At 49.6% G+C, this 21,889-nt stretch overlaps 2 protein-coding genes, 1 long non-coding RNA gene and 1 other non-coding gene across 4 annotated transcripts; 3 read left to right on the top strand and 1 right to left on the bottom strand.

Annotated features, from left to right (window-relative positions):
• Nucleotides 1-6,836: 6,836 nt before the first annotated feature.
• On the top strand, nt 6,837-6,927 carry LOC112270316. Its single transcript, XR_002962709.1, has one exon. It is a non-coding gene; the product is annotated as a small nucleolar RNA snoR128 (small nucleolar RNA).
• A 285-nt stretch (nt 6,928-7,212) lies between these two features.
• On the bottom strand, nt 7,213-9,680 carry LOC100837967 (probable protein phosphatase 2C 59). Its single transcript, XM_003563439.4, has 8 exons — nt 9,384-9,680; nt 8,866-8,993; nt 8,671-8,769; nt 8,412-8,570; nt 8,241-8,327; nt 8,046-8,137; nt 7,888-7,962; nt 7,213-7,588 (listed from the first exon to the last, which is right to left on the bottom strand). The coding sequence occupies exons 1-8, from the start codon at nt 9,428-9,430 to the stop codon at nt 7,430-7,432; spliced, it is 846 nt and encodes a 281-aa protein (XP_003563487.1). The 5' UTR covers nt 9,431-9,680; the 3' UTR covers nt 7,213-7,429.
• A 740-nt stretch (nt 9,681-10,420) lies between these two features.
• Nucleotides 10,421-14,546, top strand: LOC104581495. The gene is made up of 2 exons (XR_729458.3): nt 10,421-11,412; nt 14,251-14,546. It is a non-coding gene; the product is annotated as an uncharacterized LOC104581495 (long non-coding RNA).
• Nucleotides 14,547-17,160: 2,614 nt separating this feature from the next.
• On the top strand, nt 17,161-20,068 carry LOC100821260 (cleavage stimulation factor subunit 2). The gene has a single exon (XM_014896544.2). It carries the CDS (start codon nt 18,465-18,467, stop codon nt 19,131-19,133), a length of 669 nt encoding a protein of 222 aa, XP_014752030.1. The 5' UTR covers nt 17,161-18,464; the 3' UTR covers nt 19,134-20,068.
• The last annotated feature ends 1,821 nt before the right edge of the window (nt 20,069-21,889 follow it).

The following is a 21,889-nucleotide window of genomic DNA, read 5'->3' on the forward strand; positions in this document are numbered from 1 at the left end:
CTCCTCAACTCGACAGGTCCTCGCAATCTCGTCCTTCTGGCGCTCCTCAGCAAGTCGAGCCCTGGTCTCCGCGGCCGCAAGATCTGCCGAAACGCGGGAAAGCTCAGCCTCCACGGCCTCGCGTCGCACCCTCTCTGAAGCCAACTCGCTCAAGGTAAGGGTAGACTTGGACATCTCCACGTCCAAAGCAGCGGAAAGTGCCCCCCCTGAGTCTTGAGGGCAGGAAGGGCACCCACGGCCTCGACCAAACCCCTCACCAACAAAGAAGATGGAGTTAGCACAAAGCAAACCCAAAGGACCAAGGGAGATACGTCACGGATGCTCACCAGCTCCAGTGTCACGAAAGGGTCTCTCGCTCCATCCTCGGTCCTCGGAGGTACTCCATCCCTCGCTTGAGTCGGGGGCTCGCCCTCAAGAAACCCGGGCTCCACGACCCTCGCACCTGAAAACAAACCAAGGAGATCATGTCAAAATCATTCGGAAAAAGAATGACGTGACCAAAAAGAAGGGCACTCACCCGAGCTGGGAGCATCCTCCTCGGGACGCTCGCGACCAATGGAGAACACCTGGACGCCCGCACCGCTGGCTCCGGTCGACAATTCCACCACTGAGTCACTCCGAAGCCGAAGCCCCATCTCGCGAGTGAAAGCCTCAACCTCGTGGCTTGAAGGAAGAAGAACTTGCTCAAGTCCAATCTTCCCCTTCATGTGCAGGTCCAAAGTCACTCTCAAGGGAGACCTCGACTCACCCACGACGAGATCCGCCGAATCCGCCGGGGCATAGTCAAGAGAAGGAGGAGTCGGGGGAGCTTTCCTCTTGCATCCACTCAACGGACGAGGTATCTTGGGGACCGGCGCGACAGGTACTGCCAGGCCCAACACTGCCGTTCCCGCCTTCGCCTTCCTGCAAGAGTCCCGCAACTTGGACCCCACCGCCAACATTGACGATTTAGCCAAGCGAGAGTAGCGATCGCCCACTCAGAGAAGGCAACCAAGCTTTGGGTCTTGTTGCATCGGCACCATCTTCCCGAAGCACTTCGCGATTATGTTGTGGCATCCCCCCTCGCTGATCTTGGTCTCATAGTCGCGGTGCTCCAGTCTGCCATATGGACCTATCAGCTGTGCAGCCCACAACGCCGCCCTCTCCTCGGAAAATGTCGCTGAAAAAGACAAGCCAAAATTATTAAGTACTTTCACAAGGGAAAAAAATCAAAGCACGAAGGGAAGAGGAGTAACGCCCACGTGCGGTGACAAGCTGTGGAGGACGGAAAGATTGAGGGATCCCAATCTCGGACCTCAGACGACTCCTTATCATAAAGTGCCCCGCCATCACCATCTCCTCCATAAGGTCACGAAATCTCCTCTCGACGGACACCTCCTTGATCTTGGCCACCTTCCAGAGGTCGGCCGACCGACGCTCGCCAGGGTGAGGCACCTCCCTGAGGCCTCCTGCCCCAGAGTGCCGAGGAAGATCACCCGTGTGTCGAAGACGAGTCTTCAAGGCCCGAAGGAGAAACCACTGGGACTCCCACTTGACGAACAACCTCTCCGTGCTCTTCCCCGACATGAGCAGGAAGTCGTCCCCGAAGCCGGAACGAAGCCTCAGGTTCACCGAACCACAGGCGCTCAGAGCAAAGCCGTCCGGAGTGAGCAACTCCCTCACCTCCACGGTGAAGTAGAACAGCAGAAGCTTCATCGAAGGCTCCTCGTGAAGTGCCGTCTCACACAGCCACCTGAAAACGTTCAATCTCACGATCGTCGACGGGTGAAGCTGAGCCAACTCGATGTCGTACGTCTCCAGGAACTCCAGCAAGAAGGGGTGAACGGGCACACACAGGCCGGCGTGAAACCAAGACGAGAATGCCACGATGCATGCCGGACGTTACCGCTAGTCGAGCCTAACCTCCTCGCTATCAGGCAAGATACCTTCCCCCTTGGGGAAGTATCCCGCCTCCTCCAGCTGAGCAAGATCCTCGGGGCTCATCAAAGAAGGAAGAAGGTGGTCGTGCGCCCAACCTCCGCCGTCCACCGGCGCCGTCGGGACCGGGGGAGGACCGCCACGAGGGCGGAAGGAGAACTTCTTCTTCCGCAACGGTCGGTTCGCCGCAAGCTGCGCCGCAGACCCCTTGGAAGACCCCCTCGACGGCTCACCGGCCGGACGCTCGACATCGGGCCCCCACATCTCACCTGCAAAAAGATCCGCCAAGAATTAGCAAAATGTGGTAAAATTCCGAAAGGAATCGGCAAAGGAAAGGAAGCTAAACTCCTTGGGCCGAAGCTTCCATCCCGCGCCGCTAAAAAAAAGGAGAGGCCAGAGCTCCTAGGGCCGCAGGCCCACTCGCTCTTCAGCCCATCCACGCAAAGACAAAAAAAGGAAGCCAAAGCTCCTGGGGCCACAGGCCCATTCGCTCTTCGCCCCGTCTGCGCGAAAGAAAAAGGGCCGCAGCCCACTCGCTCCTCGGCCCATCCAAGAAAAAAAAGGGAGGGAGGAAAGGCAGGGCGAACTGCCACCCTTGCCCGCCAGGCGTTCGATGAAACGCCCGCGCCCTCGCCCACGCTCGCGCATGCCATGCCTGCGCCGTGCCGGGCCCTCGCCCGCGCTCGCGCGCCTTCCGTGCCTGCCCCGCGCCGTGCCCGCGTCTGCGCTCACGCGCATGCCGCGCCTGCGCTCATGCGCCCGCCATGCTCCCGTCCGCGCCTTGCCGCGCCCGCGCCCATACCGTGCCGCACGCGTGTCTGCGCCGCGCCCGCCCCGCGTTCGCGCTCGCGCGCATGCCGTGCCCCCGCCCGCATCCCCGCTCGCACGCATGTCGTACCCGCGCTCGCGCGCATGCCGAGCTCGCGTTCACGTGGTGCCGCGTGCGCGCCCGCGTTGTGCCGCCCGCCCGCCTGCGCGGCACCATGCTCCCGCCTCGCCGTGCAGAGGTCGCTCCGAAGCCGCGCCCGCGCCCCACCACATCTCGCCGCGCCGGGCCACTCGCGATGGCCCGCGTCGCGTCGTGCCGCGCACACGCCCGCAATGCGCCCACCTCGCCGCGCCGAGGTCGCACCGAGGCCGTGCCCACGCCCACGCCGCATCGTGCCGTGCGCACAACCGTGCCGAGCTCGCACCTCGCCAAGCCAAAGTCAAGCCAAGGACACGCCGGCACGAGACGCGCCCATGCTCATGCAAGGCCGCGACGCCCCGAAGGGCGTTTGACAGAGGAGAAAAGGTGGTCGGCTTGACCACCACCTTTCTCTGACCGTACCAAGGTTGAAGATGGGTCCCGAACCGTCCGATCTAGGGCCAAGGGACGCCCCTAGCCGTTGGATTTGCTTACATAAACCCAAACCGGTATCGGGCCCAGCTGGGCCACGGCCCAGTAATGGCCAAAGAAGCCGGCCTAAAAAAAAAGGGGCGCGCCCGAAGGCGGCCCAAGCTCCGGCCCAGCAGGCCCACGCAGCTAGCAGGGTTCAGAGACTTTGCAAAAAAAACCAAGATTTCGGGAAAATTACCAATAAGAACTCGGAAATTTTGGGGAGGCCCGCAGGGCACATGATTTTCGCAAAAAAGTCTTCCAGGACACCGGATTTCTCGCACAGAGGCCCCTAGGGTCCCGGTTTTTGCTAAAGTACCCCCCGAAACTCAATTTCTTGCAGAGAAAATCGCCACAGGCATGGGATTTCCCCGAAACACCTTCAAGGCTCCTATTCTTTGCAGGAAAACCATCAAGTACCTCTGTTTCTCACAAGGGAGCTTGCCAGGGTATTCATCAAAGACACCATTGTAAATACAAGAAAAGGACTCAAGAGTCTCGCCTCGAAGGTTGACCCGAAGGCATTCTCAATGCCTCCCGCTCAAGGGGGCTACTGTTGTAGTAAAATAAATCCCTTATATGGGCCGGGCCGTAAATCCTACGTGGCGACGACTAAGTCAACATTTCCCAAGCGTGAGTCAAGATGCCGGCGTGGCACAGTCAATCCTACGTGGCAAAGGAAGACAAGTCAACAAGTCAAGCCTCTCATGCCATGGTCAAAGGGTGAAATGAGCTAGAGTAGGGGGCAAGAAAGGTGTGGGATGAGGCTTTTGGTCCATGGCGGATCATGGACCAACCTTCACTTTCCCCCACATGGTGCGCACAAAAGCAATGAACCAAAGAGTTACTTTTACCATTTTGCCCCCACTTTTCTCTCTCCCTCAAGGATAGCCATGGTCTTTTGTCATGGACCTCTAAGCTATAAATAACCCTCCATGGGGGCATGTATCATTCACTCTCAACTTGAATAAACTCAAGTGGAGAGGGCTAGAGTGCTCCCTCTAAGGTTCGCTCTCGAGCGCCGCTCTCGACTGAAAGTCGACCGGCCTCGAGGAAGCCTTCTAGGTGACTCTAGTTTCGAGGCTCCGAGCTAACCTTGGTTGGCACGGGCTCGAAGGAGAAGGGGTTGGGTTAGAGTTCCGAGGGTATCCTAACCTCGATACTTGGAAAGACGCGTTCGGTCCAAGTACGAGGCGGCCCCAACGAATCTCTCGCTAAAGGTGACTTGGGAAGATCCGCTCGGCACAAGCACCTGGCTAACAACCCTCTCAAAGCCTTTCCTAACATAGAATTAAGTCGAACCCACAGGGTCGACCGAACCTATTCAAAAAATATCGACGTGTCAACTTGTCCAAGTGTACGGCGACCTTCAATATAAGACCGGCGTACACGCCCTACTTTTATACCCGGACTTGTGCCATCGAGCATTGGCACCCCTTACTCTAATTGTTGTCGAGAACAACAACAGGTTTAAAATTGTTCTATAATACACAAAAGATTCACATGTCAGTACTATAGTATCAAGCATAACATCAATCGAATACAAACAAGTCATGGTCCTGTGTTGGATCGATACTGCAAAAATAATCCAAACATGTCAGCATGTCTCAATGGTAGCATGTATGCACAATACCTATGGATCTAGCAAAATAATTAGCATGTCTTTGGGGTAGCATAACTATGAACAACACCTGGTTCTAGTAACATCCATGGTAGCATCAATATGAACTGCCGAATATGATAAAGTCTTCATTGATAACATGTGTGCATCCTGTGTGCATCAAAGTTGAGAGCTCACCAAGCACCAAACCACCTGCCCAAGATGGTGAACAGCAGAGAGTCGGAGCATCAGCAGTGAAGATGCTAGCGTGGTGTTTGATACGGGAGATGATGGCCTTTCTCAAGAGGGGAGGAATTGAAGGCAGCAATGAACATCGTAGAGGCGCGGAACTTCCGGGCAGAGCTTCTTGCCACCGTTAACACGCTCAACCACAAAGCCTATCCTTGTGATTCCATCGATGTTTGCCTCCTCCGTGCCCCTTGAAGACGATGAGAAGCACATCTTGCTCCGCCATCGCGGCGTCCGTCCTGGCGCCGACAAGCCACGCTGCATCCTCCATCTGTGACCGCGGCCTCCTCCCTTGATCTCCCCATGTGGACGGCGTCCGCCTCGTGCCGGCGAGATGCTACTGCAGGCTAATGTCTTGGCATTGCCGAGTCACGCTGCATCCTCCGCCTCCAGCAGCGACCTCCGTCCTCAATCCTCACGCTGCATCCTCCGCCTCCAGCAATGACTCCGCCCTCAATCCACCCTGGCGTCGGCGAGCCGCACTACATCCACCCCCTGCAGATGCAGACTCCGCCCTTGATCTCTGCACGCGTGATCGCAGATTAGAAGGCTCCGCCGGGCCTATGCCAAATCAAGGGCCTGGAATCTACGGTGTGGAAAAATCTGAGAGGACAGCTGAGGGGGGAGGCCGTTCTTCGGTCCGACGGGAGATGAGAGAGCAAGATGGAGACAGAGCTCGGTGTGGGAGGGGGGTGGAAGAGAAGAGGGGCAAGTGGTCCGGTGCGTGGATCGGGAAATTGTATAGAGACAGCGACTGGCAAGAGGCGTTCGGCGTTAAGCCAAGTACAGAACGTTCTCCCGATAGATTAATTGTTATTTGAGATATATGCTTCGCCGCCACCGTATATTCAGTTGATACACGCTCTATTGGCTTGTTTTTTTAGGGGGGGGCTCTATTGGCTTGTGTGCAGCTTGCAATGTGTAGCTATTACTTGGAGATGGGCCTAACAGTGGAGTATTATCTGGAGTTGGGCCTAATAACAGGATATACGGAGTACGTATACCAGATGGACTAAACCATTCCTCTCAAAAAAAAAGATGGACTGAAACGGTCCGTATTTTCTAATTTAATAGTTGTAGATACTCATTAAGACCCACCTAAACCACCATGTCCTAGGTGGGCCTCAATGGGTCGCCAGTGCCAACTGCTCAAGAAACGGAGCAGGAAAGACCCCGTCCAAGAGTACTTCCATGGGCTATCTGAGCTGGGCCGTGAGGCCATATACCGAGATGGCACGTACGGAAATAATCGGAACTCTTCGGGCTTTTACAGAACGTCTGCCCTATAAGTACCTCGTCACCCCCTAGGGTTTCATCCATCTACAGCCGCTCCGCCGCCTCCCCACCCCAAGTTCCGAACCCTGGTTTCTTCCTCGACGGCCATCCAATCTAGGTGGAATCATGCCGCTTGCTTCTACTCGAATCTTCAATACGCCCTTCGTTTCCATCTCTTCTTGTTTTTGCTGTTTGGTTTGATTTGGTTTGCTAGTGCCTTAATGGTGATCGACGGCTATGAAGATAAAAAGGTTCGCTCGACTGAACGGCGGGTTCAAACCCGCCTTGCAGATCCTTAAAAGTAGTCTGAGCCGAAACAAATCCTCTAGATCCAGCGTTTTTCTTGTTTATTTCTCTATATCTTATGTGTATGCGTTTGTCATCTTTGATTGGTAATATAAATCGTCGGTGGGACTGTTGCGATGATGAGATCTTTCAGTGTTGAAAGCAGGAACCTGCTTTATGAGTTTGGGAAATTTTATTTCCTCCTGAGCGGTTACCTGAGCAACCCTACATACTGTCAGTAGATTTATTTTTCCTTCTTTAGTTTGGTTGTAGAATTATTTCTCCTCCATTAGTTTGTTGTTGGGCTTCGATAGCTGGTCGAATCTAGCTTTTGATTTTCGTTCTTCAACAGTATTTTCTTTCTCGCCAAACAAAATTCGTTCTTTACGAATTGATGAATCGGCAGAGTTACCAAAAGCCAATGCGCGTCTCGTAAGATTGTAACACTAATGTTGGATTACCGTTTGGACGTTTTTGTACCGATGATGAAACTAACGATTAAAACAGGTTTTGAAAAACGATTAGAACATTATAATTAGAACAGTTGCGCACGGAACTCAAATGCATTTGAAACAGCGACACAAGAAAGTCAAAATAAACATGTAAAAGGGCTACATTGCTCATTACGGACGACGACAGTGATTTGAGAAGGTTTTGAGGGGGGACGATAGAACATCCCAAGCAAACAATGCTCGACGGCAGCAGCAGCTAAGAGTTTCTTGCGTTTACGAGGCTTTGTCAGTGGTGGTGTCCTCCGGCTGTTCCAGGAAACGGACGACGACGCAGGTGATGTTGTCGGCGCTTCCCCTCCGGGAGGCCTCGTTGAGGAGCTTCTTGGCCGCCTCCTGTGCGTCAGTTATCGGCTTCACCATGGCCACAGCTTCCTGTTAACAGAAATGTTTTTCAGCATTCTAAATCTTGTTGCGAGGATTAGTGTTCTGTTAACATAATTGTTTTCTAGCATTCTAAAATCTTGTTGCGATGATTAGTGTTCTGTTAACAGAATAGATTTTCAGCATTCTAAAATCTTGTTGCGAGGATTAGTGTTCTGTTAACAGAATAGATTTTCAGCATTCTAAATCTTGTTGCGAGGATTAGCGTGTTGTGTTAACAGAAATATTTTTCAGCGTTCTAAATCATTGTTGCGAGGGTTAGTGTTCTGGGATTTAGAGTTGGTGCCTACCTCGTTGGTGACGACGTCCCACAGCCCGTCGCTCGCCAGGATGAGGAACTCCAGAGAGCTGTCGACCACCTCCTCCTGTTGCCGACAACAGTTATGTCCATGCTAAAATTTGGTTTTGGTTTATGGTTTAAAAAATATATGTAGACAGCAGCACAAACCTTGATTTCTGGATCGGCAACCACGTACTGCTTCAAGAGTTTGTCACCAAATGCCCGAGAAACAGCCAGTACGCCGCCCACACGCCACGTTCCTGCCAAGATTTATGCAAAATAATTTATTAACATCACTGACTAATTAACGAGTTGAAGATTCAATGACCAATTGTAGCAGCCAGTCAGCCTGATTGAGATTACCTGCCCACATCACGAAGCCTCCAGCATCTTCTATCCTCTGCCTCTCATCTGTCTGGTCAGGCTTATGGTCCCTTGACACCGCTATAGCTGCATCATTGAGATGAAAATTTGAGGATCATGACCGATCAACCTAAACCTGAAGCTAACAACAGCAATTTAGTCTGAACTTACCATCACCACCTCTACAAATGACCGCCCTAGAATCTCCAACATTGGCCACCACCAGGCGGTCGCCTACGAGGATAGCCGTTGAAGCCGTCGACCCTGCATCTCGGTTGTGGCTGGTGTCGGCTTTCAGAAGCTCTGAATCCGTGCGGGTGAAAGTTTCAGCTGCAGGAGCAAATTTTCAGGTTTTAAAACTGCATAATCCGACCAAGTAATTGGAGTATCTGGCTCAAAATTATCTCTAATCCGGGGACGTAGGTCATACCAATGGCAGACTTGGTGTCAGTGAAGAATTTTGGGTGCTTGATTAAGTTGCTGAAGAGGTTTTGCTTGACAAACTCTGCTGCCCGAGCTCCACCATGACCTGCAGGAACAGATCAGGAAATAGCGATAACATACCCGTACTGAACTTAAAATCCTTATTACTACAACATGATTGATCTTAGTACATCTTTCCTACCATCGAAAACACCGAACAATCCGACAGTCTCTCCATCAACACCATCAATCCTGGTCTCGTGGAAGTCCTCCATGGAAGATCTTTTGCCGAGGCAGCTAGCATACCCGTAGCTAAACTTGCCATTTTCACTGCCATGATGGAACTTGTGTCAGGAAAATTCGGCCAAGATAATAAAGCACACCCCAAATTAAACACTTGCGAATTGCGATTAAACTCATCAGGGGAGACGCTGTTCGCACCAACAGTGACCCCAATCGCAATCCGTAGATACGTTTGACAACGACTTTGGTATCTCAGCAAGACTAATTAAAAAAGGCTTGAGAAGATCTATAGACATCGCTTGAAAACAAACAAAATTGGCAAGACATACAAAAATGGCAAAGTGCCTTTGCCATTTTAGAATGATGATTATGATGATCAGAAGTTCAGAACCAAACACAGCCAGACACGTCAGATCAGCGTTGCACCAGCAAGTGTAAGCAAGAATGGCGATCGAGATCATCATCGGTTTATGATACCTGAACCCGCCGCCGCAGACAGCCTTGCCGTCCCCGGTGTGCCCCATGGAGAAGGACTGCTCTTTTCCCTAAAAAAAACGAGAGGGGCAGCAGACAGAACGACGGGGACTCACTCCTCTTCCCCGCAACGTCCCGCCACCAACGCCCAGCAACGGCGACGTACGAGGCCGGGAGAAGAAGATGAACAGATTAACGGGTCGCTGCCGAGAGCCCTTTGGCGCGCGCGTAAATAAGGATCGGCGAGGGAAGGAGGAAGAAATGGCGGGGAGAATAGAAAGCCAGGGAGTTGCGGAAACGGGGAGCTCGTGCGCCTAAAAAGGAGGCGAGGGGCGTGCGGTGGCCGTCGCGGGGAATGGGCGGTGCCGTGCGCGGTCACGTGGCGTCCGGGGGAGAGGGGGTCAATGGCGTGGGCGCGTCCCGGGGCTTTTCTTGGATCTGTCGCCTCATCCTGTTACTACCGCCGTCGTGTTGGCTTTTGGTTTTGGTTCCGTGCTTCTCTTGCCCTTCCTTCGATCTCCTCCATGATTCGGCTCGCGGAGGCAGAGCTGTGCTGGGCACGAGTCATCGAATCCAATCCAAATGGTGGCGCTTCCGTTTGATTTTCTTCTCGTGGACAGATCGAGGCGCCACCACGTGGCACGGGCTCGTATGGGGTGGTGACACGTGTGCCCTGGCCTGGAGCTTGCGGCGTACGTACACGTTAAAGCACTTTGAAATAATGATGGCAAATCGTGCGTGGCGGCGTGTGTTGAACGTTCAGCTACAGCGTTCTACAACTTACACATCAGGGTTGTCCTTGGTAAATTAGAGTGCTAGCAATTTTTACTCTGCTGTCGTGTAACCCTGATTATAAATGAATAAACGCCGAATCTTACTCGTGCCTGCGCACTCTCTCGTCGCGACTGCGCACGCGTGCGCTCCCTCGGATCAAATCGGACGCCTCCAGCATTTTCTCTTTCCGAGTCCGAACCACGTGGCACGTGCTCATCAGCCGTCGGTTTATCTCTCACTCTCTCTCCCTCCCCCCCTCTCTCTCTGCCCCTCATTATCTCTTTCTCCCCTTCTCCTGGAAATCCTCTCTCAACGCCATGCGCCCGCGCCGCTGCACACACCGCCCCCAGCCTCCATCCGCGAGGGTCTCCGCGCCGGGTCACCTGCGCCTTCCTCCGCCGCCGCCGCACACACTGCCTGTAGCCTCCCCTTACTCGCCTCCGCACCGGGCCGCCGCCACCATTTCCCTCCTCATCCGCCGCCGCCACCTCCCTCCTCCGTCGTCGCCACCTCTCTCATCCGCGTGAGCCGCCGCCACCTCCCTCTGTGAAACGAGGCCGCCGTTCCCCTCGCACTGCCGCAACTCCTCTCCCCGTCGTCCTCGAGCCTCGAGGTTTCCCAGCGACGGCGATGGCGGGTCTCGAAGATGAACCTGCCTCCCCACCTCCTCGCCACGCGCCGTCTCACCACGAAAGGTCACCTCCACACCAAACCCTTCTTTTCTTCCCCTTTCACCGTGAAACCGCCCGCTGCCTCTAACCCGATGAATCGAGGACGTGGTGTCGCTGCCGGAGGTGGAGCCCATGTGCCTCCTCGATGCTGGTATCTCGGTCGCCTGCACATGCCCTCCCTACCAAATGGTACTCTGTTTTTTAGATTCGGTGGCTCTGTTTCTTGTGTATAACCATTGTTACAAGTAGCTTTACCTTATTAATATGGTTTTAAAATCATAGAGCATGTTGCACTTGATACTTATAACTATAGACCAGGTTCATATTTTATTGATGTTTTATATGTTTTCATTGCCTCTTTTTGTATCATCTAGGGTAAAATGCAGTTAGCTCAAATGTTCCAAAACTGAATAAACTAAGGCAAAGGTCACTGATTATCGTGGTGGTGTCACGGCAGATGCCATAGGATGGTTTATGTTGGGGCCGATGGATGAAGGAGGAACCGGAGGAGGGAGGACGTAATGAGAAACACGCACAAACACGCAAGCACACACGGATTTACCCAGATTCGGAGCCCTCTTGCAGAGGTAAGACTCCTACTCCTGATTTTCTGTATAAGCCGAGATAACAAGATCTACAATGGCGCTCCTTAAGCAGTATTCTTGAGGAAGAAGAAAAAGAAAGGGAAAACCCTAGATGCCTAAGTGTTGGATCACTCTCTAGGGATGGCTAGTGCTCCTATTTATGGACCTCCCATGTCACACTGACATGCGGGTCAAGGGCTAACGTTATCTTCTTTGGCCCCGCCGGGCACGCGCCTCGGTTCCCTCCGGATGGCACCGCAGGGGACAAGACAACTTTACTTTTCCTGGCGTCCTGCAACAAGTACAGCAGCCGCCCGCCGGCTTCCGTCACTGATTCTCTTTCGGTGCTTCTTTGCGCAGTCGCCTGGCACCGCAACATAAGCAGCGACTGCTTTCCCGTGATAAAGATAGCGCTGCTTTACTTTGCGCCACGCGATGAGGATAAGACCGTTGAGACATCTCGGCACTGTCCGAGATCAGAGTATTCGTCCTTATCCTCCAATCTCATAAGACAAGATAGTCATGCCGGCATACACTTGGTATGTCGGCTTAGTGTTAGTTCGGCTTAAGGATGCCGGCGTATATGCCTGTGCCGGATTTGCCTTCGTCATCTCAGCTAAAGTGTGTCATCAAGACCCTATCCGGGGTCATCCCCCCGACACTAATGATGAAGAAATCAGAGGGAAGTAGTAAGAAGAAAGTATACGATGAGCTTGTCGGGGATGAAAACATGGTGGAAGCTAAGAAGCAGGTAATAATTTCCCCTGAATCTATCATGTGAAGGTGTGGATAATTTTCTTGCAGTAACTTCAGTTTTGCCGCGGTTGATCTCCACGGCAGTTGTGTTTGCCCACAACGGCAGCATCCTAGTACGACCTTTCCAACTGCTTCTTCACTGGGCATGTCTACGCGGAGCATGGCAATAGCTGATATGTGCATCCATTTCCATCAGTGCATTGCAAAAGAATTGGATCCCAATTCTTGTTGGATGTAACTGATGATCCATAAAAATTCAGTTACCGTTCACTGAAATTTCAGAGTTTAATTGGCGCTTATAGTCGGTCCCTTTCTTGCTACTATTCTCCTATCCAATTCTTAGATGTTTGCTTCTGATTTTGTCGTATCTTGTTATTAGATCTGTTGTTGTCATAAAGAAAATCACCAAAAAAATTCTCTTTGTTATATCAAGTTTCAGTAACTCTGTCCCATTCTTGCCACTTGCTTCTTTCCATTTTCGTGTTTTTGCTAGCTTTATTGCTTGACCCATGTACTGGTTAAGTGGAGTAGTGCAGCTTATTTTCTAGATTGAGATTCCTTACTCTGTTCAGATTAGAAGCATTTAAATTTGGGCACCCAAGAATCATTCTTTTCCAATCTAACTGCAAGAATCTGCTAAGAACTTGTAATTTGGTCCCAGTGAAAGAACTACCACCCTATACTTTTAGTGGATCAGTACCTTAATTTTTAAATGTTACATTTGAGTGTGAGTTAGATGTAAATTCCAAGTTAAGAGTTACTTTACGATTCTGCTGAATGTAGTTTCAACACAGTTACTTCCATGAGTTCAGTAGATGTAATTCTAATGTTAACAGTTACTTTCCTGATTTTTAAATGGAACTAGAGGTGCAACATGGTGACCCTCAGGGTACCTTTTGACCCTCCTTAGTTTAAACAAATGAACTATTTTTTCAAAAAGTTGTGTCATTTTAAAATTTTAGTTTATTTGGTTGAACTAAGGAGGGTCAAAAGGGTACCCTGAGGGTCACACTTTTGCAGCCCTAGATGGAACTGTGATGTTAAAAGTACATCTACTTGTAGCTCTAGTGATAGGCTCGTAGACTGTCCATGTATTGTACTCTAGTGATAGACTCATAGGTAGGGTAGAGTTACTTTACGATTCTAGATGTAGTTTCAACACGTCAGTTAGTTCCATTAGTTCAGTAGATGTGATTTTAATGTTAAGAGTTAATTTCCTGATTTTTTAGGTGGAACTGTGATGTTAAAAGTACATCTACTTGTAGCTCTTGTGATAGGCTGGTAGACTGTCCATGTATTGCACTCTAGTGATAGACTCATAGGTAGGGATTTTCAGTGTGTTTATCTACTGCATGCAGCGGCGTACTTGAAGTAACTTTTCTATGAGGTACAATTTGATGGATTCCGATGATTTTCTTTTCATTTGTGTAGTTCCTTAAAAATTATTGTTCAGTGGTCGTCTTGTGTGTCCAGAGGTTCCTATTTGAGAATGTTTCATCTCATTTTGCATGTGTTGGTATGGTTAGAAATCATATCTTATAGGAGTACCATTTCGTTTGGATATACCTATTTTCACAATGACATATATATCGGGCTTTGATCATTTGATTTGTAGAGAGAATTTATATCTACTTTTATGGTATGTAGGCATGTGATTATATTTTGGCATGAAAGAGAGATCTTCTCATGGTTCTCTTTGGGTGAACTATTTTGTGCCTCGCACTGTTTTAAGTAGGGATGTAAACGGACAACGTTTAATCCCCATGCATGCCACTGTGACAGTGAAGCAAAAAAGAAAACTTTGGGATGGAAGTTTCGCTAAACGGACCTTGTGGTGTCCAGTTGGGCGCCGTTTACATTCTTAGTTGTAAGAGAATTAATTGCAGTAGTATCCTTCAACCTAGCTTCAGAAGGTTTCAGTAGTGTTCTTGGTCTTTTGTCTGAACTTTGTGTTTTCCAAAATATTATTCTGCCATAATTGTGTGCTTTGTCACATGTTTAGTACTTTGACCGGACGTAATTTTGACTCCATAATCTTTGTCTTGTTCAACTGTTGCTCACATATTGTTCTTATTTTGTTTACAGGTGGATGAGAAGAGGGTTTGCATATATTGAGATTACTTCTAGAGACGACATTTAGTATAACGATTAGAACAAGTTTCTACTGTTTTGGGGTAATGGAATGATTTCCTTCATTTGTCAAACTGCTGGCAGAACAAGCCTCTTTTAGTTAGAAGTGCAAAATTTGTCTTAGTTTACACTTATATTTTCATTAGTTTGTTGGCTTTATAGAATTCTTCTGATGCAGACAGCAAATTCTAACATATTATACTCCGTATGACCATTTTTTTTTGGGACGTAACTCTGATGCATGCACTAAATATCATATCCATTAGAGGTACTTTTGTTTTCTCGATGTCTACCTGTAACCACAGGTTGTAAGCTTAATTAATGCACGACTATGGGAAAATTGATGAAGATTTACGAACGTGGCAGAATCGTTTATGATCAATGCATCCATGCGGACGCGTATGGCCTTTTTTTGGAAATAGAAAACGGCATCAGGATTCCAGTTTCAGGCTGTCGGAGAGCACCGGGTAAGACTAGGGAGTGCGCGCGCACTCCTAGCCGTCCCCATGAATAAATAGGTCCTTTGCTGTAAAAAAAACTTTTGATGTTGTTGTGGCCGCGAAAAAATAACTATTTCTTTTAAATTATATTTCTTTTGCTCCTAAATTTTTGTCGTGGTTTTAGTTTAAATTTGCACTAAAATCACGACGAGAATTTTAAAATGGAGGGAGATGTATAGAATATATCTAGCTCGTTTTGTGTCACCCATGCTCGTACTAGATGATACTTTTCATGTTGCTGCGGAAAATGGATATCTTTAGAGAATTGAGGAGCAAAAATAGTACTTTCTTCCTTTTTATAAATTATAGGTTGTCTCTTAGTTCTAAGACAAGGACTTGGCCAACTATTGTTCTATCAATATATAAATTATGTGACACAAAACTGATGCCATTGTATTCGTATTAAAAAAACACTTACGATTACGATTTTTAAATTATATAGATCACATACTACTAGGGTACAATGGAAGGAACAGAAGATATGAGCTAAGAAGAGGAAATATATGTTGCAAAGCACACGTAACCACGATTTATGAATTTCAGAGTTTGAAATATAAATTTGATAGCATCTAATAAACGAAATAAATTAGAGAACCATGCCAAAAATATGACTATTCCATGCATTCATTTCAGGTACGAGACTCACCAAATCAATTTGCTGGTTAAGCTAGTTTTTATTTTGTGACGGAATATCGGGCATTATTAGATAGAAATATTGTTCTTACAATCAGCAACGATAAGCTCCAGAATGACATGTTGTGACTCAAGCTGCAACACCTCCCTTGGCGAAACGAGAATGAGCTAAGCTAGTTAAGCTCTCTGTCATACTCGACGATTGTTTTAACACAAAGTCTTACGAAAATTTATAACTGACAGAAGGATCATAGCTAGCCACCGGCCTAGCCCAAGTTCAACGGGCCTAGCTTGGGACCGCCCCCCTCAAGTGCTGTTATAAAGAGGCCGGCCCGGCCCCAAAATACAGCCTGAAAGCCCAAGCACTGCCCCGACGGCCTAGCAAGGCCCCTCAAGCCAGATGTACAAAAAAAGCTGGATTTGGGCAAAACTGGTTGAGATGAGTGGCCAAATGAAAAAAAATCTAAAAAAAAGATAATCGGACCGGTTCGGCCCGTGGGCTTGATGATGAGGCCCAAGCGCTGGGACGAACCGAGTCGGGCCTGGCACGTCGGGGTGCCAAGCTTTTTGTTGGGTCCAGGCCCGATGGCCAACTATAAGAAGGATCAACAATGAATTTGGATTACAAAGAATAAACTAGGCATGCAGATAGGATCCAAGAATGGTCCACTTGTAGTTCAATCCTCAAGTATCCTGTTTAACGTAAATTTGAATATGATATTTAAAAATTGAACTAGAAGACTCAAAATTTGCTAAACATGTAGCTTCGACATCCCATGAAGAATATTGAAGTACTCAGGAAGCAATGAAACAGAAAGTTTAGAAACTTATTTCTCCGTGCGTTAGATGGTAATTCCTTGGAAAATTCATCCTTGATACCAAAATAATCTCACATTTAGTTCTGAGCTTCACGGCAATCAGTACAGAAAAGTACAGAGCTCGACAACAGCCTGGAGGTAACAGGCTTACAGCAACACTACATACACCACAGGAACAACAAAGCTACAAATTCCACCGTGAAAAGAGGAGGAAAAACAGCAAAATACAGCTCTACTAGAGTCTAGAGGGCTACCACACAGCCTGCAGCTCTCCAAGAATCGAGCGGAGATCATCTATGATGAGATCAAATACTCGATCAATAGAGTTAATTTCATGTTGGAAAATCCTGAAGTTGTGTTCTGTATAATTCAACTACCATTGACCATTGCTGCCGCATGTGGCCGGTGGAGTACTACAGGCCGGCAGAGGGCGATGGATGACAGTGACACTCTGGAAATTGGCCAGTGGAGGGAGTGTGCTCCCGTACGTGCCAGAGGAGGGCGTCTTTTCACGGCCGGCGCCCGGCGAGCGCTCTCGCCGGTGGCCTGCGGAGGAAGGGGAATCACGGGCGCGGGGTACAGCCGTACAAGCTAACAGACGGGACAGATGGAGGACTCAGAAGAAGAGGACGCAACGCCATCGAGGTCGTCGGAGAGGGAGGGAATACGGCCGGCGGAGGGCCGGCGCCGACGCACACGGGACCCGGAGGCTCCATGGCGTCGTTTGGTCTTCCGATCTGAAGGAAGTATTCTGTTCCAGAACGAGTGCACGGGAGGAAACCTCAAGGGGTTTTATGAAAAAGTGCGTTTAAGTGGTTTGAGAATTTCCACCTCTGATCCGAACCGTGTATTTTTTATTCAACGACTCACAATGATAGTTTGCATGTTTTCACCAGATCGGAGTTTTCACCTTCGCCATGAAATAAATAGCACATCAAGCACTTGAAGCCCCATACATGAAATGGTTAAACCATGTTGCTATCCGGCAACAAATCACTAAATCCAACACAATGGTCTTTACTTTCTTTGTGCGGAAAGCGCCGAGTGATCGGAACTCCATGAGTAGTGACAGAGCAAAGAAGATTGCCCGTGAAAGTTGGAAGCGTCCGTGAGAGCAAAGAAGATCCCCGTGAGAGACAGAGCAAACTCCAGAATGAAGATTGCCCGTGAAAGAACAAAGAGATCCCAAACCCTTCCACTCAGCTGAAGCAATCCACCCCCAGCTTCCATTGAGCTCCTGATGCCGGCCACTGCATCCCTCCGATACAAACCCAGTTCCCTCTCCCTCTCCTGCAGCTTCTTCTAGCTTGATCACCTGAGATCAGCGCCGGAGAAGTCAGGATGAAGAGGTCGGTGGCGGCAGATTAGCACCGGCATCGGAACAGGACAAGGAAGCGGAGGAGGCCGGCGGTAATGCTGTGCGAGCTGCTGGCGATCATCGCCATCCCGGCAGGGGCCACGGCGCTCGCAATCTACCTCATCGACAAGCCAAAGATGCCGGAGATGGTGATCAACGACGCGAGGCTCGTGCAGCTCGCCTTCGACCAGGACACGGCGTCATCCGCAACCTGCTGGTGACCGTGGACGTGCTGGGCCAAGTCCAAGGCCGCCGCGTCCTTTTCCGGCGTCACCGTCGCCGCGGGGTTTCTCGGCGTCGGCCTGGCCCACGTGGAGGCCCTGCCGTTCACGGTCGCGCCGGGGAGCTCGTCGGCGCCTCAAGAGTACGGCGTGGCGATGGCGACGCAGGGCGCGAGGCCGCTGGACCCCGGAGCGGCGCGGCTCATGGCCATGGCGCTGGAGCAGGGCGTGGTGCCGCTCGACGTGTCCGTCAAGGCGCGCACGCGGTGGAGGCGGGGAGTTTTTCTCCTCGGCGTCCGGATCTGGACGCGCGCCTCCTGCCGCGTCGGGTTCTTCTTCCCCGGCAACGGCACCGCCGTGCCCTTCGACCGCGACATATGCCACGCAGGCTCCAGTTAAGTAGCCGTTTCAGGATTAGTCATGATCGCCATATAAGCTAGCATGGCAGATATCGGATAGTTTAAAGGAACTCAATTCGAAAACGAACACGTATTACCGGCAAAGGCCTCGTCACCCATCTCCGATCGTATGTCGGTGCGGGAACCAATTATAAGCCTAAGCTCTCGATCAAGCCCAAACCATCTTAAAACCGTAACACGCAAACACCCTGTCCTGCGGCAGCACGCACGTACGAACCTCGATGGCCAGCGCGATCTCGTGCCGCTGCAGCAGCGTGGTGTTCGTGGGCAACATCCCGTACCAGGCGAACGAGGAGGAGCTCCGCGAGGCCTGCGAGGAGATCGGCCCCCTGGAGTCCCTCCGCGTGGCATTCGACAAGGACACCGGCAAGCCCCGGGGATTCGCCTTCGCCGAGTACCGCGACGACGAGACCGCCCGCAGCGCCTGCCGCAACCTGCACGGCCGCCCGCTCCGCGGCCGCGCGCTCCGCGTCGGTATCCAGCAGCGGCAGCGGCAGCACGGCACGGACCGGCCCGTGGGCGTCGAAGAGGCCACGCACGCGGCGTCGCTCGTCGATTACGAGCACGGGGGGATGGCGGCGCCCGGCGAGGCCGTGACGAGGTACCTGGCGGGGCTGAGCCGGCGGCAGGTGCGCGAGTTCTTGGGCGCCGTGGCTGGGGAGCGGGAGGAGTGCGTGGAGCGGGCGAAGCGGGAGTTTAGGGGCCTGGCCACGCTGATCGAGCAGGCGAGGATACTGGTTGATATGGAGGCGGCGGCGAGTGATGAAGGGGTGGGGGGCAAGCGGCATGCTGCCGGTGCTAGTGGTTTGCCGGAGTCGGGTGCGCCGGCCGCGAAGCTGAGGAAGGTGGACGCCGGCGTGCCCACCGTGCCTGGCGTTGCCTGCCGCTGACGCACGGGTGACCAGCGCGGAGAGGTTGCCGATGCCGCACGGCCGCCTGACTCACCCGACCTCGGACATCGCCGTCGCGCGATCCGCCTTCGCCTTCACCGCATCCCTCCTCATCTGTCACTGACATCGGTGGGGAAGGGGTTTCCCACCTGCAGGTCAATCTGTCATTTCTAAACTCCGATCAACCAATGCACGGGCCGATGGACATCCTCCTTTTATTAGAAAAGAAAGAAACAATCTAGAATCCACAAAATCTGACCCTTATTTGTGGGCGCCTTACGCAAGTGGACCAATAAAAAAAACTACTCCCTCCGTCTCATACTAAGTGACTCAAATTTGCGCAAATATGAATGCATCTATACTCAAAAAGCGTTTAGATACATCTAATATTTCGCCAGTTAATATGTGACGGAGGGAGTATTTTATTTTGATTTTACTAAAAATTTATTTTACTTTCACTAAATTTCAGGAATTATTTAGCGAGGTGTTCAGGGATCCGGTTTATCCCCGTAAAATTTATTCTTAATCTTAATGATCCATGGCAAAACCATATAGATCTGGTCCATTGCTCAAAAGCCTGGTTTTAGCGGTCCCTTGGTCCAACAAGGCCTGGTTTTAGCGATGATGCAGCAGCGCCTATCAACGCAATAAAACATGAGGAATATGGAGATTCTCAACAACAACAAAAACATGAGGAATATGGCGTAAACACAAAGTAAAAAATGTAGCATGTCGCAATACATATCGAAATAAATGCACCATCTTTTAGTAATCTTTAAATTTGCAGCGAATTCCACGTTTTACACCTCTTTGACAATCCCCAATTTAAAATCCGTGCAACATTTCACCCGTATTTTATAAATGTGTGACGGGTTTTACTAATTAACTTTGAAGGTATTCTAGAAAATCATGAATTTGATATTAAAAAAATTAAATGTTCCGTTGTTTTATAGAGTTTTTTTTAATTATTATTATTATTATTATTATTATTATTATTTATTGTTGTTCTATAAAATAACAATAGTAAGGGGTGCCAATGAATGATGTCACAAGTGCCTTATATCGAAGGTTGCCGTGCACTTGGACAAGTTGACACGTCGTTTTTTGAATAGGTTCGGTCGACCCTGCGGGTGCGACTTAATCCTATGTTAGGAAAGGTTTCGAGGAAATCGTTAGCCGAAGTGTTTGGGTCAAACGCGACTCCCCAAATCACTTAGCGAGAGATCGAAAGGGGCCGTCTCGGACTTGGGCCGAGTGAGGCTTCCCAAGTCGCGAGGTTAGAATACCCTTAGGATTCTAACCCTATTCCTTTCCTTTGGGTTCGGGCCGAACGAGGCTTCCCGAAATCCCAAAACTAGAGCTCCTCGAAGAGGCCTTCTAGCATTCTTCCCTTGAGTTTATTCAAATTGAAAGTGAATGGTACATACCCCCATGGGGGTATTTATAGCCTAGGGGTACATGACAAAAGACCATGGCTACCATTGAGGGAGAGAGAAAGGTGGGGGCAAAGTGGTAAAAGTAGTTCCTTGGTTCATAACTTTTGCGTGCATCAAGTGGGAAAAGTAGTGCTTGGTCCATGGTTCCAAAAGCCTCATCCCTACATCTTTCTTGTCCCCTACTCAAGCTCTTTTCATCTTTTGATCATGGCATGGGAGGTTTGACTTGTTGACTACTTTGACCGGCGCCTAGTTGGCTTGACCGTGCCATGTTGACAAATTGACCCGCCTTTGGGAAATTGTTGACTTGGACGTCGCCACGTAGAATTTATGTCCAAGCCCATATAAGGGTTTTATTTTACTACATTATTGTTGTTGTTGTTGTTGTTGTTATTATTATTATTATTGTTATTATTATTATTATTATTATTATTATTATTATTATTATTATTATACCATATTTTAAAGTTATTTTGATAGATCATTTTAATTTTAATTTAAATAATTATCCAAAAAAAATTCTAAATTTTGCATGTGTTTCCCCCAAAAATAGTTCTTCAATTTTATTTTTTCTTCAGTTGTAGGTTATTAGAAGTGCTCATCATTTTTTTACACCGTTTTAAACAAAACAAAGGATCAAACATTCAAGGAACAAACAACTCCTAGAATTAGAGTTGAAGAAACAAATTTACCATCTGCCAATATTTAAGGGACTAGAATTATACTCCCTCGGATCTTAAACTCTCATCGTTGTTTTAATTCCTTGGGAGCACTTAACTAAGAGATGACCTCTTTCACAAGAAGGATAAGGCAGAGAAAACACAAATTTCCCATTGTACTAGATTAATTTCACCTTTTCTTAACATTTATTTAATTAAGAGGTAATCGCACCAATAGCCCAACAACTTGAGAGGTGGGAGCATTTTAGTCCAACAAGTTGCAAAGTGGGCAAAATTGGACTTAGAAGTTGAAATTCGGGAGTATTTTAGTCCAATTAGTCCGAATGGACACGCGGCTGCAACATGGAGCCCTTGGAAATTTCGCAAAAAGCCCCTCGGACTGAAACAATTTGTACAATTAATCACCTCTTCATAATCCCCAACAAAAATCGATCAATCCATGGAAATTTCGCAAAAAGAAACCTCGGGCGGCGAGTGGACGGCGCGGCCCGTGGCAAGATCGGTGCGCGCCGCGCAACGATTGAGGAGGGAGGTGAAGTTGCGGAGCACGGGGCCAGAACAAGACGCGGGGAGGACACGGACATGGCGATGAAGGTGACAAGCGCGTCCGGCAGGTCAGAGCATGTGTGGTGTTCGTCGG

Source organism: Brachypodium distachyon, chromosome 1 (assembly GCF_000005505.3).
Source record: "Brachypodium distachyon strain Bd21 chromosome 1, Brachypodium_distachyon_v3.0, whole genome shotgun sequence".
Classification (NCBI taxonomy): Eukaryota; Viridiplantae; Streptophyta; class Magnoliopsida; order Poales; family Poaceae; genus Brachypodium; species Brachypodium distachyon.

Bases quoted from the DNA above. Each gene is read 5' to 3' on its own strand.
- LOC100837967 (XM_003563439.4), bottom strand. From the start codon at position 9,430: ATGGGGCACACCGGGGACGGCAAGGCTGTCTGCGGCGGCGGGTTCAG. The intron at 8,138-8,240 runs GTAATCTCAATC...AAATCTTGGCAG, and splicing joins AGGCTTCGTGATGTGGGCAG to GAACGTGGCGTGTGGGCGGC. The intron at 7,589-7,887 runs GTAGGCACCAAC...TTCTGTTAACAG, and splicing joins GGGACGTCGTCACCAACGAG to GAAGCTGTGGCCATGGTGAA.
- LOC100821260 (XM_014896544.2), top strand. From the start codon at position 18,465: ATGGCCAGCGCGATCTCGTGCCGCTGCAGCAGCGTGGTGTTCGTGGGC.